At 41.3% G+C, this 20,362-nt stretch overlaps 2 protein-coding genes across 2 annotated transcripts in view; one reads left to right on the forward strand and one right to left on the reverse strand.

Annotated features, from left to right (window-relative positions):
• The window catches only part of TMEM38B (transmembrane protein 38B), a 67,374-nt gene extending 55,545 nt beyond the window's left edge, over positions 1 to 11,829 (reverse strand). The window contains exon 1 of the mRNA XM_036262102.1: positions 11,611 to 11,829. Within this exon, the coding sequence (XP_036117995.1) occupies positions 11,611 to 11,722 (112 nt within the window). The 5' untranslated portion in view covers positions 11,723 to 11,829. The remainder of the gene's footprint in view (positions 1 to 11,610) is intronic.
• LOC118630276 (60S ribosomal protein L36-like) lies at positions 4,682 to 5,044 on the forward strand. The gene has a single exon (XM_036262104.1). It carries the CDS (start codon positions 4,727 to 4,729, stop codon positions 5,042 to 5,044), a length of 318 nt encoding a protein of 105 aa, XP_036117997.1. The 5' UTR covers positions 4,682 to 4,726.
• Positions 11,830 to 20,362: the final 8,533 nt, after the last annotated feature.

Below are 20,362 nucleotides of genomic sequence, written 5' to 3' on the forward strand. Positions count from 1 at the left end.
GGCCCCAGGCCCGGCACTAGTAACAGCCGACCTTAGTTTGCAGTTTCGCCTCACATGGACACCTCCAAGCCTAGCACAAATAGCAGCCATCAGCAATCGCTTTGTAGTTCATGCTGGTTGGCCCCGGGCAGAACACAGGTAGTGGCTGGCCCTGGCCTGAACCTCCTGGGAGGCCCAAGAGCCAGTGTATCTTGTGGACAGCTTTTCATCAAGCACCACCCAACCATCTCCATAAGCAACACACTCAAGGGGTGGACTTGGCAGGCACCAGAGCGCTGCTGAAGGACCGTCCACTCTGTGGGATCAGCCCCTGCACAGCTGATGATCCACAGTAGTCGCAGCCAGTCCTTGCAGCCAATCCACCTAGGAGTAAATCCATCCCACTGATGTGCCAACAGCAATGAAGGCTCAACTACAACAGGAGAGTGTACACAGCCCACACAGGAGTGCACCTAGAATGCCCAGCCTGGGTGAAAGGGGAGGCTATCCCATTGGGCCCTACAGAACACCTACTACATTAGGCCATTCTACCAAATCCAGGAGACACAGCAGCTCTACTTGATACACAGAAACAAACACAAGCTGCCAAAATGAGGAGACAAGACTGTAAGATGATTTCTCAAATGTCCCAAATGAAAGAAAGGAACAAAACTCCGGGGGGTAAAAAACTTTTTAAAGATGAAGACAAGCAATCTACTAGATGCAGAGTTCAAAACACTGGTTATAAGGATGCTCAGTGAACTTAGGAGAAGAGTAGATGGACTTAGGGAGAACTTCAACAGCATAAAAAGGACATGGAAACCATTAAAAAAAATAGTCAGAAATGAAGGATACACTAACTGAAATGAAGAGTAATTTACATGGAATCAACAGTACAGTAGATGAAGCCAAGCATCCAATCAGCAATTTGGAATACAAGGAAACAAAAGAACACCCAATCAGAACAGCAAAAAGAAAAAATAATCCAAGAACATGAGGATAGTGTAAGGAGCATCTGGGACAACTTCAAATGTACCAACATTCATATCGTGGGGTGCTGGAAGAAAAAGAAAGAGAGCAAGAAATTAAAAACCCCTTTGAAAAAAATGACAAAACTTCGATAACTTGGTGAAGGAAACAGACATACAATCCAGGAAGCACAGAGTCCCAAACAAGATGAACTCAAAGAGGCCCACACCAAAACACATCATAATTAAAATGCCAAAGGTTAAAGACAAAGAGAGAATCTTAAAAGCAGCAAGAGCTGTGGCCGGTTTGACTCAGCGTTTAGGGCGTTGGCCCGTGATCCAGAGAGACCCGGGTTCGGTTCCCACAAAGGGCACGTACCTCAGTTGCAGTTTGTCGCTAGCCCTGGTTGGGGTCATGTGGGTGGCAGCCAGTCGATGTGTCTCTCTCACATCGATGTTTCTCTCTCTCTCTTCCTCTCCCTCTCACTCTATCTGAAGATGAATGCAAAAGTGTCCTTCGGTGAGGATGGATAAAAAAAATTAAAAATAAAAAAATAAAAAAACGAGAAAAGCAGTTTGTTACCCAGAAGGACTGGCAAGAAATATTCAGTGATGAAAAGCAAGGACCTGCAATCAAGATTACTCTACCCAGCAAAACTATCATTTAGAATTGAAGAACATAAAAAGAGCTTCCCAGACAAGTAAAAGCTAAAGGAGTTCATCACCACCAAACTAGTGCTACATGAAATGTTAAAGGGTCTCCTTTAAAAAGAACTATAAGAAAAGAAAAAAGATTTAAAATATGAACAATAAAATGGTAATAAATAGGTATCTATCAATTGAATCTAAAACAACAAAATAAACAAGCAGAACAGAAATAAGACTCATAGTTTCAGAGAACATTCTGACAGCTGCCAGATAGGATGGGGCTAGGGAGATTTGGTGAAAAAAAGTGAAGCGATAAAGAAATACAAATTGGTAGTAACAGAATAGTCATGGGTATGTAAATGTAAAAGTACAGTGTAGAGAATATAGTCAATAATATCCTAACTATGAATGGTGTCAGATAGGTATGAGATTGATTGAGATAATCACTTAGTAAGTTATATGATGTATAATCACTGAGATGTACACCTGAAGCTAATATATTATATGTCACTATAATTGAAAATTAAAAAATGGTTTTTAGCCCAGCCAGTGTGGCTCAGTGGTTGAGCGTCAACCCATGTACCAAGAGGTTGCCAGTTTGATTCATGGTCAGGGCACATGCCCAGGTTGTGGGCCAAACCCCCAGTGGGGGGCGTGCAGGAGGCAGCCAATCGATGTTCTCTCTCATCAAAGTTTCTATCTCTCTCTCTAATCAATAAAGAAGAAATGATAATAATAAAATGATTTTTTAAAATACTTTCACTAAAAAATAAAATCACATTCTATTCCCATAAATTCACTTAAAATCACATCTACAAAATAATCCCACGCTCTGTCCAAAATAAATCATAAGACTATGTTTGAAAATGTTTCACTGACTTAGTTGTAAAAAAGCATGGAAAGATATTTTTTAACATACTAAATACATGACTTCTTTATTTTATGTACTCAGTCTATTTTAGTCCTACAGTGTGTACCTATTTTTAAGAACTAGTTGTACTGAACTATTTTCCTAACAGTTAACATTCAGCATGCAGGTCGTTGATGACTTCCAGAAAGAAGCAGTTCTAGCCTTCTTAAAGCCTGAACTCCAGATGTTAAGTATTTTTAAATTGCATATTAGTAAACTTTTGCCCTTGTCTCACTCTATAAATTTCTCTCCTAAAAAAGAGAAAAATTAACAACATAATCTTTCTCCTATGCTTCAAGTATGCTTTTCATCAAAATTACTAAAAACAGTTATGTAGGCAACAGAGGCTTAGAGATTATCTATGAATTATAGATTCCAAGAGTTTTGGATAGGGTTTGAATTATAGTGGGCCACATAAATCCACAGCCCACCTTTGGTTATTTCCCTAGTTCCTTAATGTATAACTAGAATAGATATATTTGGCAACTGGTCAATCCCCAAACTGATCCTCGGATCCAAGGATCATTATAGTAGGAATGGTCAACAGAAGCCCCTAGAGATATTTTTAAAAAACAATACCACAGATATGGATGCCATAACCAAAAACATAAAAAATGAAAAGGTGTTGATAGCTATCACATGCTATTGAACTTACCTATTTAGTCTACACATAAGATAGATGAATTTGGAGAAGGATTGTGATTATCATAAATGTAGACAGATAGTGACTCCAGTTGCAGCTGCTATTCCAGATGCAGTATTTTTACTGGAACAAAGCAAAATAACCCCTGCAACCTAGTAAACAAATGCTTTTTTCCTCCATATTAATTTGCAAAGAACCCCAGAAACACTTTGCTTTTACGTGGCAAGATTAAAATTACATTATCACTCTTGCCTCAGGTCTACATCAACTCTCCTGCTCGTTCATTCGTTCGTTCATTCATGTTTTTATTGCCCAGCCAGTGTGGCTCAGTGGTTGAGCATCAACTCATGCACCAAGAGGTTGCTGGTTCCAATTCCCGGTCAGGGCACATGCCCAAGTTGTGAGCCAAATCCCCAGTGGGGGTCATGCAGGAGGCAGACAATGGATGTTCTCTCTCATCAATGTTTCTCTCCCTCTCCCTTCCTCTCTCTAAAATCAATAGTTTTTAAAAATACATATGTTTTTATTGATTTATTTTTCTTAAAGAAAAAGGAAGGGAGAAAGAGATAGAAACATCAAAGCAAGAGAGAAACATCGATCAGCTGCCTCCTGCACGTCCCCTACTGGAAATAGAGCCCATAACCCAGGCATGTGCCCTGACGGGGAATTGAACTGGGACCTCTCGGTCATGGTACAACGCTCAACCCACTGAGCCACACTGGCCGGGCAGTACTTTAGATATGTTAGTATAACCTATGCATGCAAACCACAAAGTATAAAATTAAACCCCCTCCTAGGTTTCTGTGCCTGTCAGAGTCCAGTCAGGAAACAGGAAATAGTTATTTTCACAGAGAGAATTTAATATAAAGAAGTAGGTTAAAAAATAAATTTAAGCCCTGGCCGGTTTGGCTCAGCGGTTGGAGCGTCCACCTGCGGTACAGAGAGACCCGGGTTCGGTTCCCGCTAAGGGCGCATACCTCGGTTGCAGTGTGTCCCCGGCCCTGGTCGGTTGTGCGGGTGGCAGCCACTCGATGTGTCCCTTCACATCGATGTTTCTCTCTCTGTCTCTTCCTCTCTCTCCCTCCTGCTCTAGCTGAACAAAAAAAAAATAAATAAATAAATTTAAGCCCTGGCCAGTTTGGCTCAGCGGTTAGAGCGTCGGCCTGCGGTCTGGAGAGACCCGGGTTCGGTTCCCGCTAAGGGCACGTACTTCGGTTGCAGTTTGTCCCCGGCCCTGGTTGGTCGTGCGGGTGGCAGCCACTCGATGTGTCCCTTCACGTCGATGTTTCTCACTCTCTCTCCCTTCCTCTCTCTCCCTCTCACTCTGTGCAAAAAATGGAAAAATATCCTCAGGTGAGGATAAAAAAAAAAATAAATAAATAAATAAATAAATAAATTTAAAAAAATAAGTGGATATAAATTTGTTAACTGTTTTTTTTTTTTTTAAGGTAAATAGTAAATACTATGGTATCACCTGCAGAAAGCAATTACCACTGCTCGGGGAACAAAGAATAAGTTGAAATTATTAAAAGTTAGAAGCTTGGCTTCCACAGCCACAGCCATTGAGGAACAACAGCCATGGCTCTGCGCTACCCGATGGCCGTGGGCCTCAACAAGGGCCACAAGGTGACGAAGAACATGAGCAAGCCAAGGCACAGCCGCCGCCGCGGGCGCCTCACCAAGCACACCAAGTTCGTGCGGGACGTGATCCGAGAGGTGTGTGGCTTTGCCCTCTATGAGTGGCGTGCCATGGAGCTGCTCAAGGTCTCTAAGGACAAGCGGGCCCTGAAATTCATCAAGAAAAGGGTGGGGACACACATTAGTGCCAAGAGGAAGAGAGAGGAGCTGAGCAATGTCCTTGCAGCCATGAGGAAGGCAGCAGCCAAGAAGGACTGAGCCCTATCACATGTAATAAAATCTGTTCAGAAAAAAAAAAAAAGTTAGAAGCTTGGAGGAAGAGCTCAAAACTGAGGCTCCTGAGGAGATACTGCTCAGCTGGTGTTCTAGGTCTGCTCACTCACTGTACAAATAAATATCCCAAGCTACCCAGTCAGTAGAGCTTGAATTAAACACTGGTCTCCTGATTTTATGAGCTCTTTCTACCACACCACACTCACTGACCAATGTTTTACATCAGGTCAATCAAATATTCTAACTTTCCTTTCAATTAAAACATGAAAGACAACTTAAGTAAGATTCTCTAAACACACAGAAGTAAATTATGGATTGTCATTTCTGAGGCATCCTTTCCCACCCCACAATGGGCAGAATCTTTTCAAAGTATCATGCAACAAAGGGGGATTTGGGGGAATCATGAATGTTCTATTTTTATCTGGATATTAATTACATAGATATTCACTATGAAAATTCATTGAGCTATACATTAATAATTTTTGAACTTTTCTGTATGTTTTTATATGGGGATTCATAAAGATAGCAAAACTATGCTGCTGCCTTTCCAGAATCTCCAGATATGATAAATTCTTAATGTATTCATCCTTTTATCTCCCACAAATTAGAGGTAGGACCAATGACAAACTTTATTCCTGGATTTAATTCCTGAAAGCAAAGCAGAAACTGATTGGTGATGTGGAAATTACAAAAATCATGGGGAAAAATAACCATATCAAATGACAACTTATTAAGAAATTGTTAAATATGAGAAATCAAGAACATTAAATGAACCTGCAGAGAGAGAGCACAGAATAGTTGAAAACTTTGGAGTTAGCCCAAGAACTACTAGCTCCATAATTTACTGAACTCTAAGCTATGTGCCTTTAAGTTTATTTTATTCCTCTAAGAATATACTTCATCTGTAAAATAACTTCAATAATACCTACATTAAAGGGATATGTGAGAATTATTATTAATATAGTGAAATGTTTTCCATGTATCAGAAATGAATGATTATTATTGTATAGGAAAGGAAGTACAGCCTTATATGACACTATAAAATTTTTTTTTACAAAAGATGACAACAGCCCTGGCCAGTTTGGCTCAGCAGTTAGAACGTCGGCCTGCGGACCAGAGTACCGAGTTCGGTTCCCGCTAAGGGCATGTACCTTGGTTGCATTGCCTTGGGGCATGTCCCCAGACCCAACTGGGGTTGTGTGGGTGGCAATAAGTCCATGTGTCTCTCTCATATCAATGTTTCTCTCTCTCTCTTCCCCTCTCTCTCCCTCCCGCTCTATCTGAAGATCAATGCAAAAAATGTCCCCGGGTAAGGATAAAACAAAAAGATGACAACAGCAGCCTAGTTGAGTTTCTTTAGGGCCACAATAGTATCTTTCATCTTGGTATCCTCAACATCTAATGTAGTGCCTGATATGCAGAAGTTTCAACAAACATCTGCTTAATTGAACTATATCTGATTTGAGAGGTTAGCAAAATGGTGGTGAGAGAGTTAAGAGTAAAATAATACATGTTGCAAGCAAAAATCAAGTAGAAATAATTGTAGATTAAACTTTCAACCAGGTCAATGTGGCTCAGTGGTTGCGTGTCGACCCATGCACCAAGAGGTCGCAGGTTCAATTCCTGGTCAGATCACATGCTCAGGTTGTGGGCCCATCGATCCCCACTGGGGGGTGTTGCAGGAAGCAGTCAATCCAAGTTCTCTCTCATTTATGTTTCTATCTCTCCCTCTCCCTCCCTCTCTTTCTCTCTAACATCAATAAAGAAAAATAAATTTTTTTTTCAGGAAGTGTTACAGAAAATAATAATTGGATATAAATGTAGGATTGAAGAAATGTGTTTATTTAATTAACACATTTTATTTAATGAAGATTTATATAAGACAGAAAAGACATGAAAAACATAAGATGGGAGATTAAAATTGATAATGTAAACTTTCTGTTAAAATGGTTTCTAGCCCTGGCCGGTTTGGCTCAGCGGTTAGAGCGTCCGCCTGCAGTCCAGAGAGACCTGGGTTCGGTTCCCGCTAAGGGCATGTACCTTGGTTGCAGTTTGTCCCCGGCCCTGGTTGGGTCGTGCGGGTGGCAGCCACTCGATGTGTCGCTTTCACGTCGATGTTTCTCTCTCTCTCTCCCTCCCACTCTATCTGAACAAAATATCGAAAAATGTCCTCGGGTGAGGATAAAAAAAAAGAAAAATGGTTTCTAATAGACCTGGCCAGTTTGGCTCAACGGTTAGAGCGTCGGCCCACAGACCAATGAGTCGTGGGTTCGATTCTGATCAAGGGCATGTACACCTCGGCTGCAGTTTGTCCCCAGCCCTGGTCGGGTTGTGCAGGAGGCAACCAGTCAATGTAGCACTATCACATCGATGTTTCTCTCTGTTTGTCTCTCTCTCTCTCCCCCTCCCTCCCACTCTGTCTGATGATAAATGAAAAAATATCCTCAGGTGAGGAATTAAAAAAAAAAAAAAGGTTTCTAACAGCTCCTAAAGCAGTGTTTTCCAACTTCCTAATAAAAACCCAGGAAAACAGAAACAAACAAACAAACAAAAAAACAAAAAGCTATACTACTAGCCAAAACGGAAAACCACAGACAATCAGATGTCAGGGTTTTTAGGAAGAACCAAAGTTAATTATGAGATAAACAGAGGTAAACTAAAAATAAAAAAAAAATAAAATAAACTGAATTTATTAAATACCTTGATATCTTTGCTTAAAAAGCACAAGTCACATGGAAAAAAAGAAAAGGGGGAAAACCATCATCTTTCCTTGGATGTGAAGGCCTACAACCCAAACCAAATAAAAAAGGGATGTTATCCTCATCTACACTACAGATAGAAATAGTTAGTACCCTTTTACCCTATTGCTTCCACTAATATTTTTGAAGACCTAGGCAAAGACTTCAAATCATAAGATGTAAATAGTTGGAAAGTGGGGATTGAGGTATTGGCAGTGGTAAAGTATATTCCAAAAGTCAGAGTCTCAAGGAATAACATGCTTGAGAAGATAAAGATAAGAAAAACCCTGGTAAACCGTACATAGATGAATCATAGTTTTATTTTACTGTAGGTCTGAATTCTAGAGAATCAGTCATAGGACATAGGAAAAAGTTGCCAATTTTAACTAAAAATTGATACAAAGTATTGGCAAATCGAAATCCCTAAAAAAATTAAAATAATACATCAAACAAGTAGAGTTTATTCCAAGAATTTAAGGATGGGTTATTTTTTTTAAATGTATTACATTATTTTTTAAATAGGAAAAACAATACAATCAACTCAACAGATTTACAGAAGTGGAAATACAAATGAGCAATAAACTTAAGAAACACAAATGCATTATTAACCATGACAGACACAAATAAAAATGTTTTCTGATCATTAGAATGACAAGATATTTAAGACTAATAAAAGCCAATAATGTGTCTAACATACTCCTGGTAAAAAGTTAAATAGGTACAGTATCCTCTTTTGTGTGAATTCTATCATTTTTACCTGTACACAAATATTGGTCCTGGAATATAAAATATTTTTCACACCATGTGCAATTATGGAACAGCATTCGATTGGTCCTGTGGTTCTCAAATTTTTTTGTTTTAGGATTCCTCTGCACACCTAAAAATTAGTGAGCAGACAAATGTTTGCCTGGGGTAGAGAAGGGCTGACTATAAAAGGGCAGGAGGGAATCTGGGATGGGTGATGAAACTGTTTGTGGTGTTGGTTACATGACTGTATGCAGTTATCCAAAATCAGGGAACTTTACATTTAAAAGGGTGAATATCATGTATGCAAATTAAACCTTTAAAAAGCCTGACTTAAAATAATTTCTTGCAGCAGCAGTGAAGCATTTGACCCCCCTGCCACTGATGGGCAGTTCTCTGGGGCCCAAAGTCACCTGCACTGCTCCCAGTATTGCTCTCAGTACAGGCAGTGGTTCCCGCCTTACCACAAGGGATAGACCTTTGACCTTCTAAGGGGTCTTTCCCCATCCCAACAGAATGCAGACCAATGAGATTGGAGAGATGAAGGATGGAGCGCCAGAGGGGGCACCAACTTCAGGGATCAGTTCATCGAAATCCAACTTACCATCCAAGGTACCGTAGGGGACCTTCTTGCCTGCAACCTGCCCCCACTTTGGGAGAGGCTGAAGATCAAGAGAATCAACAATTGGCCAATGGTCCAAACTAGCCATCTGCTCGCTGCAGCTACCTGCGCCCATACAACTATCACGTTGTTCCTGTCCTCCTAATGCTCCTTCACAAGATGGCAGAGACCAAGGCAGGTGAAGTGCCATCTAAGAACCCTGCTCCAGCCACCAAGCACAGCAGTGCTGAGTAACAATAGGCTCCCTCGGCACCTTCACCATCAGCAGGTGGCCTAAAGAATTAATGGCCATACAAAAAAATAAACAAAAAGGAGACCACGACCTTACCAACACTAAAGAAATATCCAAGTAATAAGTGGAAGACGAATAACCAAGATGTGGACATTGGAATGTTTATGATTATTGTTTACAAAACAAACACAAAAGGAGAATGTCAGCCAGTGTTCCAGCAATTTTCAGAGAATGCCTACACAGAAGACAAGAGAGCAACCTCCCCTGTTTCAGCAACCACTAGGTTTATATTTTTTTCCTGGTTTTTACACTTTTGGTAACATGAATTGAAAAGATATTAATACCACATGGGGAGAACTCCAACAAAAGAAATCTGAAATATATAGTAAATGCTTTTTTTCCGCTCATCTGTTCATTTTGGATGCTGGTGCTAAACTACCAAGTGTCATGATTTAAAAAGAAATTGTATGCCCTTCTTATTTCTAGGATGAGGGGAGAATAACATTTTTGCTTATGTGACTCTCTTTGAAAATGTGCAACATGAAGTTCCTCAAAATTAAAACTTTTACCCTTGAAAGTGGAAAAAAAAATTCTTGAAGACCTCAAAGATCTTTTGCTTATGTGGATTTCATGAATCAACATTTAGAATATTAGAAATTTAATAGAAGATTTTAAAATAGTTCTTTATATGTTCATTTTAAAAATAATATGTGCACTAAATGTTAACATAAATAATGTATTCTTTATGAAAAATAGCTATTTTCCAAAGTAAAAACCATTCAGAGAAAACAACAGTTTTATATTTTAGCAATTTCTTCAAGGTGTGGCTTCAAATAGAAAACAGGTGGAGCCCTGGACGGTTTGGCTCAGTGGTTAGAGGGTTGGCCTGCAGGTCTGAAGAGACCCAGGTTCAGTTTCCGCTAAGGGCACGTACCTAGGATGCAGTTTTTCCTGGCCCTGGTTGGTTGTGCAGGTAGGTGGCAGCCACTCGATATGTCCCTTTCATGTTGAAGTTTCTCTCTCTCTCTCCCTCCCACTCTATCTGACCAAAAAAATGGAAAATGTCCTCGGGTGAAGATTAAAAAAAAAAAAAGACAGGTAGAGTCTCATATCTGCTTCTGCATTCAATCTGTTATAGTATCACAGGTCATGTAGCCTCTGCAAAACTCCACTGTACACTTGTGAGAAGATGAGTGCGAAAAAAGATGAAGAACATCTGCATATTACTATGAAAATAATTTTGACCTGCAAGTGTCAGGAACCCCTCGGGTTCCCGGACTACACTTTGAGAACCTCTGACTTAGCCTACACAAGAAAATATAAACTACTACTAAATATGGCATAAGAAAATGTACTTCTTTTCAAATCAAGGAAGCAAAATCTTATGCAGATTACCTCTCCTTATTTAACACAATAATATTCCCTTTATCCAGGTCAAAACTTTCGACCAAACAATGACGTAGACTGGGCTACAAACTTCGGTGTAAATGAGAACTACCTCCTCGGAGGTAAAGGGGTTTAACAGAACCAACAGCCCATAGGAGGTGCAGCATGACCCCCAGGCCCCAAGCCCTGGGCTCCAGACCACCACCGCACCAAAGCAATAAAGCTAGCGGCGATCCCTTGGCTGGTGTCCTGCCTTGGATTTGAGCGGGGGGTAAAAAAGGCAAAACAAAAAACCACGCCCGCCTGTGAAGCCCAGTAAAGCAAAGCGCAATAAAACGAGGTGTGCTGGCCGGTGTGCCCACGTGAGGCTCTGGTCTACACAACTTGCATAACCGGAGAGCGGTCCTGAACTGGTCATTCCTCCGGGCAACTACGCCAGCCTCGCCGTCTCTGGGAGCTCTGTGCCCAGGTGACTTTCAGACTGTCCGGGGGGGTGGTGGCACCACCAGGAGTCCGCGCAAATCCCGGGCGGGCACTGGCGGTGCCAGGACCCCGCAAGCCGCCGCCTCCCGGTCACCTGTCCGGGGCGTCGTTCCCGTGTCGGAGGGTCAGCCCCAGGCGTCGCGGACCCCGGGTCGCTCCTCCTCTGACGAGTACCGGTGCCACCTCCCTTCCCAGCCTGTCTCCCCATCCGTACCGGAGGGGCCGGTGGAGCCGGCCATGGCGCCCCTCCAGCTCGACGAGGGGACTCGAGAGAGGCAGCTCGGCCGCTCCCCCGGCTGGGGCCGTCCTCACCCGAGGGGGCCGGTCCGCGGCGCCCCGCACTCACCCGGCTGACGCTTCAGCGCCATCACGGATACCAGGTAGTGGGCGATGTCAAAAAAGGGGAACATTGATATGCGAGAAAAGGCAAGGGTCAGCTCATCCCACGGAGAGGCCATGACGACGACCTACCACGGCGACCAAAGCAGCCGGGGCGACGGGTTCCGGGCTCACGCGGTGAGAGCTGGGGGAGGGCCAGCCGCAGGCGCGCTCTTCTGCGCGGCCTGGAGGAGCCTGCGCGTGCGCCCTGGCACCCGCTTCGGAGGGGCGGGGCCGTGTGTCTGGGAGCCGCGGGGGCGTGCGCGGGCGGGGGGCGTGCGCGGGCGGGGGGAGGCGGGGTCAGAGGGTGCCTGCTGTTTCCGCTGGGCCCGCGCTCCTGCACCTACTGAAGGTCCAGTGCCTTCTCGGTGTTGGGAGCTGTGCCCGACCAGGGAGAATGGGCCGGTGACTAAGACAGGCACAAGGAGTAAAACTACACTGTTAATGTTAACATTTCGTGAATTTATTGTTTTTTAAATGAATAAAGAACTATTTTAAATTTTTCTAAAAAACTATTTTAAAAGCTTTGTAGGATCCTCAAATTTTTTTTTAAGTCCGATTTTTTAAAGACTGGGTTTACTTACATTATAATCACCCACTTTTATATATAGTTCTACGGTTTTCGACAAACACATGCAGTCTCCAGCAAAGAGAACCCCGTATAAAGTGTTTCCTATCTTCACTATAGTCAGCTGGACAATCAGTTTATTTATAAATGTGGATCGCATCTTTCAGATAGGGTTCATCACATCATAATAGCAAAGTCTTTCCCTCCGCTTCTTCAGCTGCTTCTTTGTACACTCAGCCAGCGAGTATAGTACCACATCAAATTGTATTCTTGACTCTATACCAAGGAGTTCACTTGGGAAACTTTCTCATCTTGGGGGACAGTGCAGCATAGTGGTAACACAGAATATACACTCTCTAGAGTCAGACATTTTACTTATTGTTTAACCTTATAGAAAGTAGTGGATAAATCTCTATATATAGCCTGCGTCATCTTTAACCCAGAATTAACAGTTCCTACTTCAGTGTTGTTTTAGAAATTAAGAGAGCATGCATATAAATTGTTTACCCCAGTACCTGATACATGGTACAGGCTTGATAAGTCTTAGCTATGACTCCTCTCCTGTGATATTCAGATCTCTTAGAAGGAATTTAGACATCTCTTTCTTATTGCTTTTTTAACTACTAAAGTTAGATTGCTGATACTAATTTTAGAGACTTAGTGGGTAAGAGTGCAGATGCTGAAGCCAGACGGCCTGGGTCAAATCCTGGCTCTGCTCCTTGCTAGCTGAAGTACCTTGGACACATTTCTCTGGGCCTCAGTTTTCTCATTTCTAAAATGCTGAAAATAATACTCTGGAGCTCCTGGAGTTTTGTGAGGATTAAATATGTTAATATGTGTAAAGAACAGTGCCTAGAACAGAAAAAGCTCTGAATAAATATCATTTATTATTATTATTCAGAACATCCAACATTATGAGGACTTTAATAATTTCTCTTGATGAATAGAATTCAATTTAAACCTAATTTCAGAGAAAATACTTGCCACAGCCTGGCCAGTGTGGCTCAGCGGTTGAGCGGCGACCCATGCACCAAGAGGTCAATGGTTCAACTCTCAGTCAGGGCACATGCCCAGGTTGAAGGCCAAATCCCCAGTGGGGGCATGCAGGAGGCAGCCAATTAGTGTTCTCTCTTATCGATTTTTCTATCTTTCTCTCCCTCTCCCTTCTTCTCTCTAAAAATCAATAAAGAAATAAAATTAAAAGAAAATACATACCACATAAATTTTGTGGTAACACTCAAATTTGTTCTCTAGTATATTTAACTAAATGATGAACAGACTGATTAGTGTGTGATAAAGAAGGATACTTGTGTCACAGTCTTTAGTAAGTTCAGCAAAATTGTCTTCAGCATTCTAAGAAAAGGTATTGGTATTTCTCTCTTATTTCTCTCCCGTTGGGTTTGGTTTTATTTTTTTATTCTTATTTCCTTCTCTTTGTCATTATACCTAGTAATAATCATGTGTGCCCAAATAGAAATAACAGTAATGCTTCCCTTAATACATGAAGATGATGCTATTGCTTTGACTAAGGTTTTTTAGAAGTTTTCTTATTATATTCTCTCAGCTAGAAGTCATCTACATTGAAATCTATTAGTTTAGTTAGGAAAAGTCTTTGGCAGGGCCTCTGATCCTCTAAATTCACCTAACTTTGAGGTATCAAAGTAAAAAAAAAAAAAAAAAGTTAGCCAGGGCATATTCTATATAAGGGCTGGAAGCATTCCCCGCCAGAGAAAGAGTCGGGCAACTAAGCCAGCAGCTGTTGCAAATCCATAACCAGGAGAGAGACTGAGGATAAAATTAGAAATAGGAATGTTAAAACTAGCTAATTAGAGTGGGTAATTGGCAAGTCTGGCCAGCCAGATTGTAGCTGATACTAAGAAATCCAACCCAAGGACTAGACGAGATTTAGTCATCTGGCGGAAGCAGAACACAGTCAAACAGTACCGGACAAAATGTCAGGTGAACAAAGTCGAGCCAATGAAGCAAGAAACACCTCTTTGACAAGGTATGGATGACTAGCCACAGTAAAACCACTGAGACTGACACCTGGCAGGAGCCAAACAAGGATTTCTCCCAGACAGGTGAAGAGTTGCACCAAAAAGGATTTGCTATACAAAAGACACCTTCTCACAAAAAGCTCTAAAGATAAAAGAAAAGATGAATAGAGTTAAATTAAAATTAAACACCTTCTCCCTGGCCAGTTTGGCTCAGCGGTTAGAGAGTTGGCCTGTGGACTGGAGAGTCCCAGGTTCAGTTCCCACTAAGGGCACGTACTTCGGTTGCAGTTTGTACCTGGCCCTGGTTGGGGTCGTGTGGGTGGCAGCCACCCGATGTGTCCCTTTTATGTCAATCTCTCTCTCTCTCTCTCTCTTCCTTCCTCTCTCCCTCCTGCTCTATCTGAAGATAGAGCAAAATGTCCTCAGGTGAGGATTAAAAAAAAAATTAAGCACCTTCGATTATAAAAGACACTATTAAGAAAATAAAAAGGCAAACATAAAGTTCTAGATGTAGGTATCTCCAACAAAGGAGTCTTACCCAGAATATATAAAGAACTCACGTAAATTAGTAAGTAAAAGACAACTAGTTGTGTGTTTTTTTTTTAAGTTCAATACAAAACTAAGCTAAAATTTCAACAGGTAATTCACAAACAAGGATATCCAAATAACCAATAAACTCAACTTCAATAGTCATCATGGGAATGCAAATTAAAACTACAATAAGATACTATTACATGCTCATTAAAGTGGCTAAAAAGAAACAGAGACAATACCAAGTGCTAATGAGGATGTTAAGCAACTTGCACTCTCTTACATTGCTGCTGAGAGTATAAATTGATACAATCACTTTGGAAAACTGTTGGTATCTACTAAAAGTGAACATAGATATCCAGACCCAGCAATTTCATTCCTAAGAGAACATATAGTCAAATGTTCATAGCAGCTGCATTTATAATAGCCCCAAACTGAAAACAACCCAAATGTTCATCAAAAGTAATATGACTGGATAGACTGTGGTATACAGTTGCAATATATGTGCAATATTCTATACAGCAGTGAAAATGAAATATTGCTGCCTGCATAAACATCAGTGAATCTCAAACATAATGTTGGGAGAAAGAAGCCAGAGATTCTTTTTTTTTTTAGTATATTCTGCATGATTCCATTTATACGGAGTTCAAAAACAGGCAAAACTAATCTATGGAGTTAGAAGTCAGGATAGTGGTTGCTCTTGGAGGCAGGGGGAGGGGGCTTCTAGAGCTTTGGTTCTGTTTTATGATGGTGTTTTCACTTGGTGAAAATTCATCAAGTTGTACTTATAAAATTTGTGCACTTTTGATATGTATTTTACACTTCAAGAATATTTTAAAGAGTTTAACCAATATTTATTTAACTGCTAATACATAGTAAGTGCTAGGGAGATCAACATGAACAAAACAGATGTGTACCACTCTCTCATGTAACTTACAGGTCAGAGTTGATACTTATATGATAAAAACATTTAACAAGAATAATAATAATAAATGGTATATGGTCAACTCGCTACATCCCCAATATTAAGAAATAATTTCAATGTCTTTGTTTAAAACTCATCCTTCTATAATCATTTCCAGAGTTTTTGGAAATATAATTATCACACTGTAGAGTCCAAAATGGGGTTATGGTTATTTTTTAAGGACTAGTTTCTGTTTCCTAATCAATCATCTTTTTAATAAATTTATTGAGCTCACAAAAAAAAAGAAGAATATTTTAAAGAGGAGGAATGACATTTCCTAACAAGCTTACTAGGCAGCTTGGGGCTTGGTCTGACCCCAGCTAGGTTTTCTGTCTCTCAAACAAGCCCAATCTCCACAGAAGCAGCACGGTAAGCCACAGTATAAAAGCGTACCTGAATTCATGCATTAGTTTTTGTAGTTCAGTCAAAGGCATTGTTGTGTCATCAGCTCAGTCAGAGGTTTCTTCTGGAACCCTGAGAAACAATAGCTAAAATGCATATAATTTCCTTAGTTCCATACACTCCTGGAGTGTTTCCTAAAGAATTCCCTCCAGAGCAGATGAAGTTCATAATAATTGTTAGGGTTTTGTTTAGCCGGTGACTTGGGCTTGTGTGAGAATTCACAACTGAGAGAAGACAGAAAAGGGAGGAAATTTTACTAACTTTCCCCATAGACAGAGAAAGGACCCATTACACTGACTGGCAATACAAGGGTAGAGCAGAAAGAGTGAGTTGCTCTTTCACAGGGCATTTGGGGGTAAAGGGCAGATGTGCGGGGGTGGGGGGGGCTTATCATATCTTGTTTAGTCTGTAAAATATGGTTGGGAAGAAGGAGAGAAGGAATGTGGGCCTGGGGCTACAGGGGCTGGTCTCCAGTGAGTCACAGTCACTGGTCCAGTGTCCAGTGTTCTGATAACCAGGTTGTTAATCTCTCTATGAGGTCAGGTAGTCCCTCTTGTCCTCAGATTAGGAGGGTGGACAGCATTCCCGAGGTAAGCTCCCGAGGCGCACGCCTCCCAGCCAGGTCAGAGTAGGCTTTTCTTTAGTCAGAACAAAGCAGTCATGACCAACATTGTAAAGGATGACTAACATTTTTCTAACTATGGCTAGTGCCCCACTATGATTAGTTTTCATACTCTTCTAATATTTTCTATTAATTCTAATATTCTTCCTGCCCCTTTCAGTTGGTTAGAAAGGCGGTTTCAAGTTGCAGACACCAGCAATATGTGTTTAATTGCCAGGTGCTTCTCATAAATTGTGGGGGGGAAATCATTAAAAAAGAAGAAAAATCCTGTCTTACAATAATCACCCTGGAGTTAATGTTTAGGTGCCAGTAATCTCAGGCCGTAAGAGTGATTGGCTGTTTACATCATTTACTTTTTTGTTATATATTCAGGAGCAGAGTTGCTTAAAAAGTGGGGGGTGGGGGTCAGATGACAAGTATACTGTGAGGCCCCTCAATTATATGCCTCTGCAAGGGCTCTCTTCTTCCTGAAAGGGAAGTAATTTCAGGAAAAGTAGGAGTAAGATTCATGACTCATGTTGTTGCTTGAAAAACATATAATTTGGGCTACAGACATGCCAATTCTAGTGGGCACTTGGATGGCACCAGCTCCTGAAGTCAGGCTTAAAATTCATTAAGCATCTGTTCTCCACCAGGCTTCTAGATCACGAGAGCCAGTGAGGGTGGGGACGAGGACACATCAGTTCCCTAAAGATTGCCATCAGAAGTGGTATGGTGACGGTAGTGCACACATCTAATCAGTTTCATGTGTAGATGAAGAACACCTCCAGGCTCCTGGGAGCTTCCGTCTGGTGGCACACAGACAAATGAACAGGCTGTGTAACATGATAAGTGTTACGACAGCAGGAAGCACGAGGTACCATGAGAGCTCTTAGAGCATGAGCCCCTCACCTGAACTCACTAGGTTAAGAAAGTCTGGGATGTAGCTGTTTAGCAAATGCTCGTGAGTCATAACCCCATTTTGTACAGCACAGCGTTTTGCCTGTCATCCCTGGAAGCAGAGGATCTCTTTCAGGAGGCTACTAGCCAATCACATGGCCGCAGATTAGGCCACTGAATAGTAGGCGTTCTCCCAGATCTTAATTCACGATGTGTCCAGCTTCCAACTAGAAGAAGACTTGGAACTTGACAAGGTCTCTGGTCTACAAGTCTAGAATTAGTAACAGCTGTCTCCTAGAAGCCAAAGTTCATGTTCACGAACAATTTCTATGTAAAGTAGGTGGAAAGACAGCTGTGCTTTAGGCAAGTCAGTTACTAGTTAATGAACTATTTTGTAGAGCAATCTACTTCTGTTTACATATCCACCACAGAAGCATGGGCCAAGTATTCCATACATGACTTGCCCCCAGCATATTAAGAGCTCTCCAAGGTTCACTGCTATGTCTATTGGTACCTCATGTGGCCCCTGTTCCATGACATATTCATCTTCCGAAGACTAAGCTCAGAAAACAGGTCATGTTCTATACCCTTCAGGATGGCAAAGAGCCCGAAGACTGGTGCCAGGACAACTGTAGCATTTAGCTGATGGAGATAGGGAGTTAGGAAAGTGGACAGAGTGAGACTGAAAACTTGCTGCGAAGTTCTGCAATACCTCAAACATATGGCACCCTTCCACTACCCCCTTCCCAGAAAGTCCAAAGACTAGCCACCACCTGGACTGGAGAACTAGCATAGTGTTGAATGAAAGAACACCACAGTGGGAAGTTGGGGTCACATACCAGTCCAGAGAGTTAAACCTTTATGATTAATGAAAGACTGACAATAAATAACTCTATATCTTTATAAGAAGCCCCAATACACCAAACCACTAAATCTAATAACTATTTTATCTTTTCTTTTTTTTTAATCCTCACCCAAGGACATTTTTCCTTTTGTTCAAATAGAGTGGGAGGGAGAGAGAGAGAAAGAAGCACCGACGTGAAGGGACACATCGAGTGGTTGCCACCCGCACAACCCAACCAGGGCCAGGGACAAACTGCAACCGAGGTACATGCCCTTAGCGGGAACCGAACCCAGGTCTCTCCGGACCGCAAGCCAACGCTCTAACTGCTGAGCCAAACCGGCCAGGGCTTATCTTTTTTATTTTTTAATAACCACTTTATTGAGGTATGATCTAAATATAAGAAGCTGTACATATTTACTGTATATCATTTGATGAGTTTAGGAATAAGTATACACTCATGAAACTATCACCACTAATTATGCCACAAACATACTCATCACCTCTAAAAATTCTCCCATCCTCTTTATTATTATTTATGTGTGTGATAAGAACCCTTAATGTAAGATCTACCCTCATAGAAAAATGTTAAGTATGTAATAAAATATTGTAAACAATGGGCTCTACATTATAAAGTAGATCTCTGGGACTACTTATCTTTCATAAGTAAAACTATGTATTTTGACTCATACCTCCCTGTTTCCCCCTCCATCCAGCCCCTGGTAACCACCATTCTACTCTCTGTTTCTGTGAGTGGCTAATTTAGATTCCTTATGTTAGCAATATCATGTGGTAATTGTCCTTTGTTTATTTTACTTAGCATAGTGCTCTCAAGGCTCATCCATGGTGTTGCAAACAGCAGGACTTCTTTATCTTTTTTTCTTTTTTTTACAGCTAAATAATACTCCATTGTACATATCTACCACGTTCTTTATCCAACAATCTCTTGGTGAATGGGAAGTTTTCAGCCATTATTTTTTAAATAAGCTTTCTGCCCCTTCCTCTTTCTTTTCTTACTGAGACTTCCAACATGTGTATATTGGTTCTCTTAAAGATATGCCATGCATCCTGTAGGATTTCTTCACTCTTTTCCATTCTTATTCTTTTTGTTTCTCCAACATACAGTAATTTCAAATGACATGTCTTTGAGTTTGCTGATTCTTTCTTCTGCTTGATTGAGTCTGATATTGAAGCTCTTTATTGAAATTTCCAGTTCAATCACTGTATTCTTCATCTCTAACATTTGTTTAGTTGTTTTTATATGAAGTTCTATCTCTTTGTTGAATTTCTCATTTTGTTCATATATTGTTTTCCAGAATTCATTTAGTTGTCTATCTGTGTTCTCTTGTGCTCATTGAGCTTCTTTAAGATGATTATATTGATTTTTTTTTTTTTTCAGCAATTCATAGATCTCCATTTCTTTATGTTCAGTTACTGGAGGGAGATTTATTTTGTTCCTTTGGTGGTATTTGTTTCCTTGATATTCACAGACCTTGTAGCTTCACATGGGTGTCTGCACATTTGAAGAAAGCAGTCATCTTTTTCTGTCTTTACAGATTGGTTTTGTCAGGCAAAGCCCTCCACCAGTCAGTTCAGCCAGAGACTCTGTGTGGGCAAGCTGGCAGGGTCCACACGTATGCCTGCTGCTAAAGCCCACAGGCAGATGGATCTGGTCCCAGGACTGAGGACAATCTGTTACTGGGGTTTGCAGGCCTGCAGTTGAGATCTGTGGACACAGGTTGGTGAGAGTCTCTATCTCTTTCCTTTGTTCGTAGCTACTCCCTAGTTATCCAGCCTTGTCGATTCTTTTCATTTTCTGGGTGCAGTACAATAGAAGGGGCCTCATGAGTAACACCCTGAAAGGCTGGAGAAGTCAGGCACTGGCTTTGTTCTCTCTTCCCCCATGGAGGACTCAT

This window comes from Molossus molossus, unplaced genomic scaffold (genome assembly GCF_014108415.1).
Source record: "Molossus molossus isolate mMolMol1 unplaced genomic scaffold, mMolMol1.p scaffold_m16_p_14, whole genome shotgun sequence".
In the NCBI taxonomy this organism is placed as follows: Eukaryota; Metazoa; Chordata; class Mammalia; order Chiroptera; family Molossidae; genus Molossus; species Molossus molossus.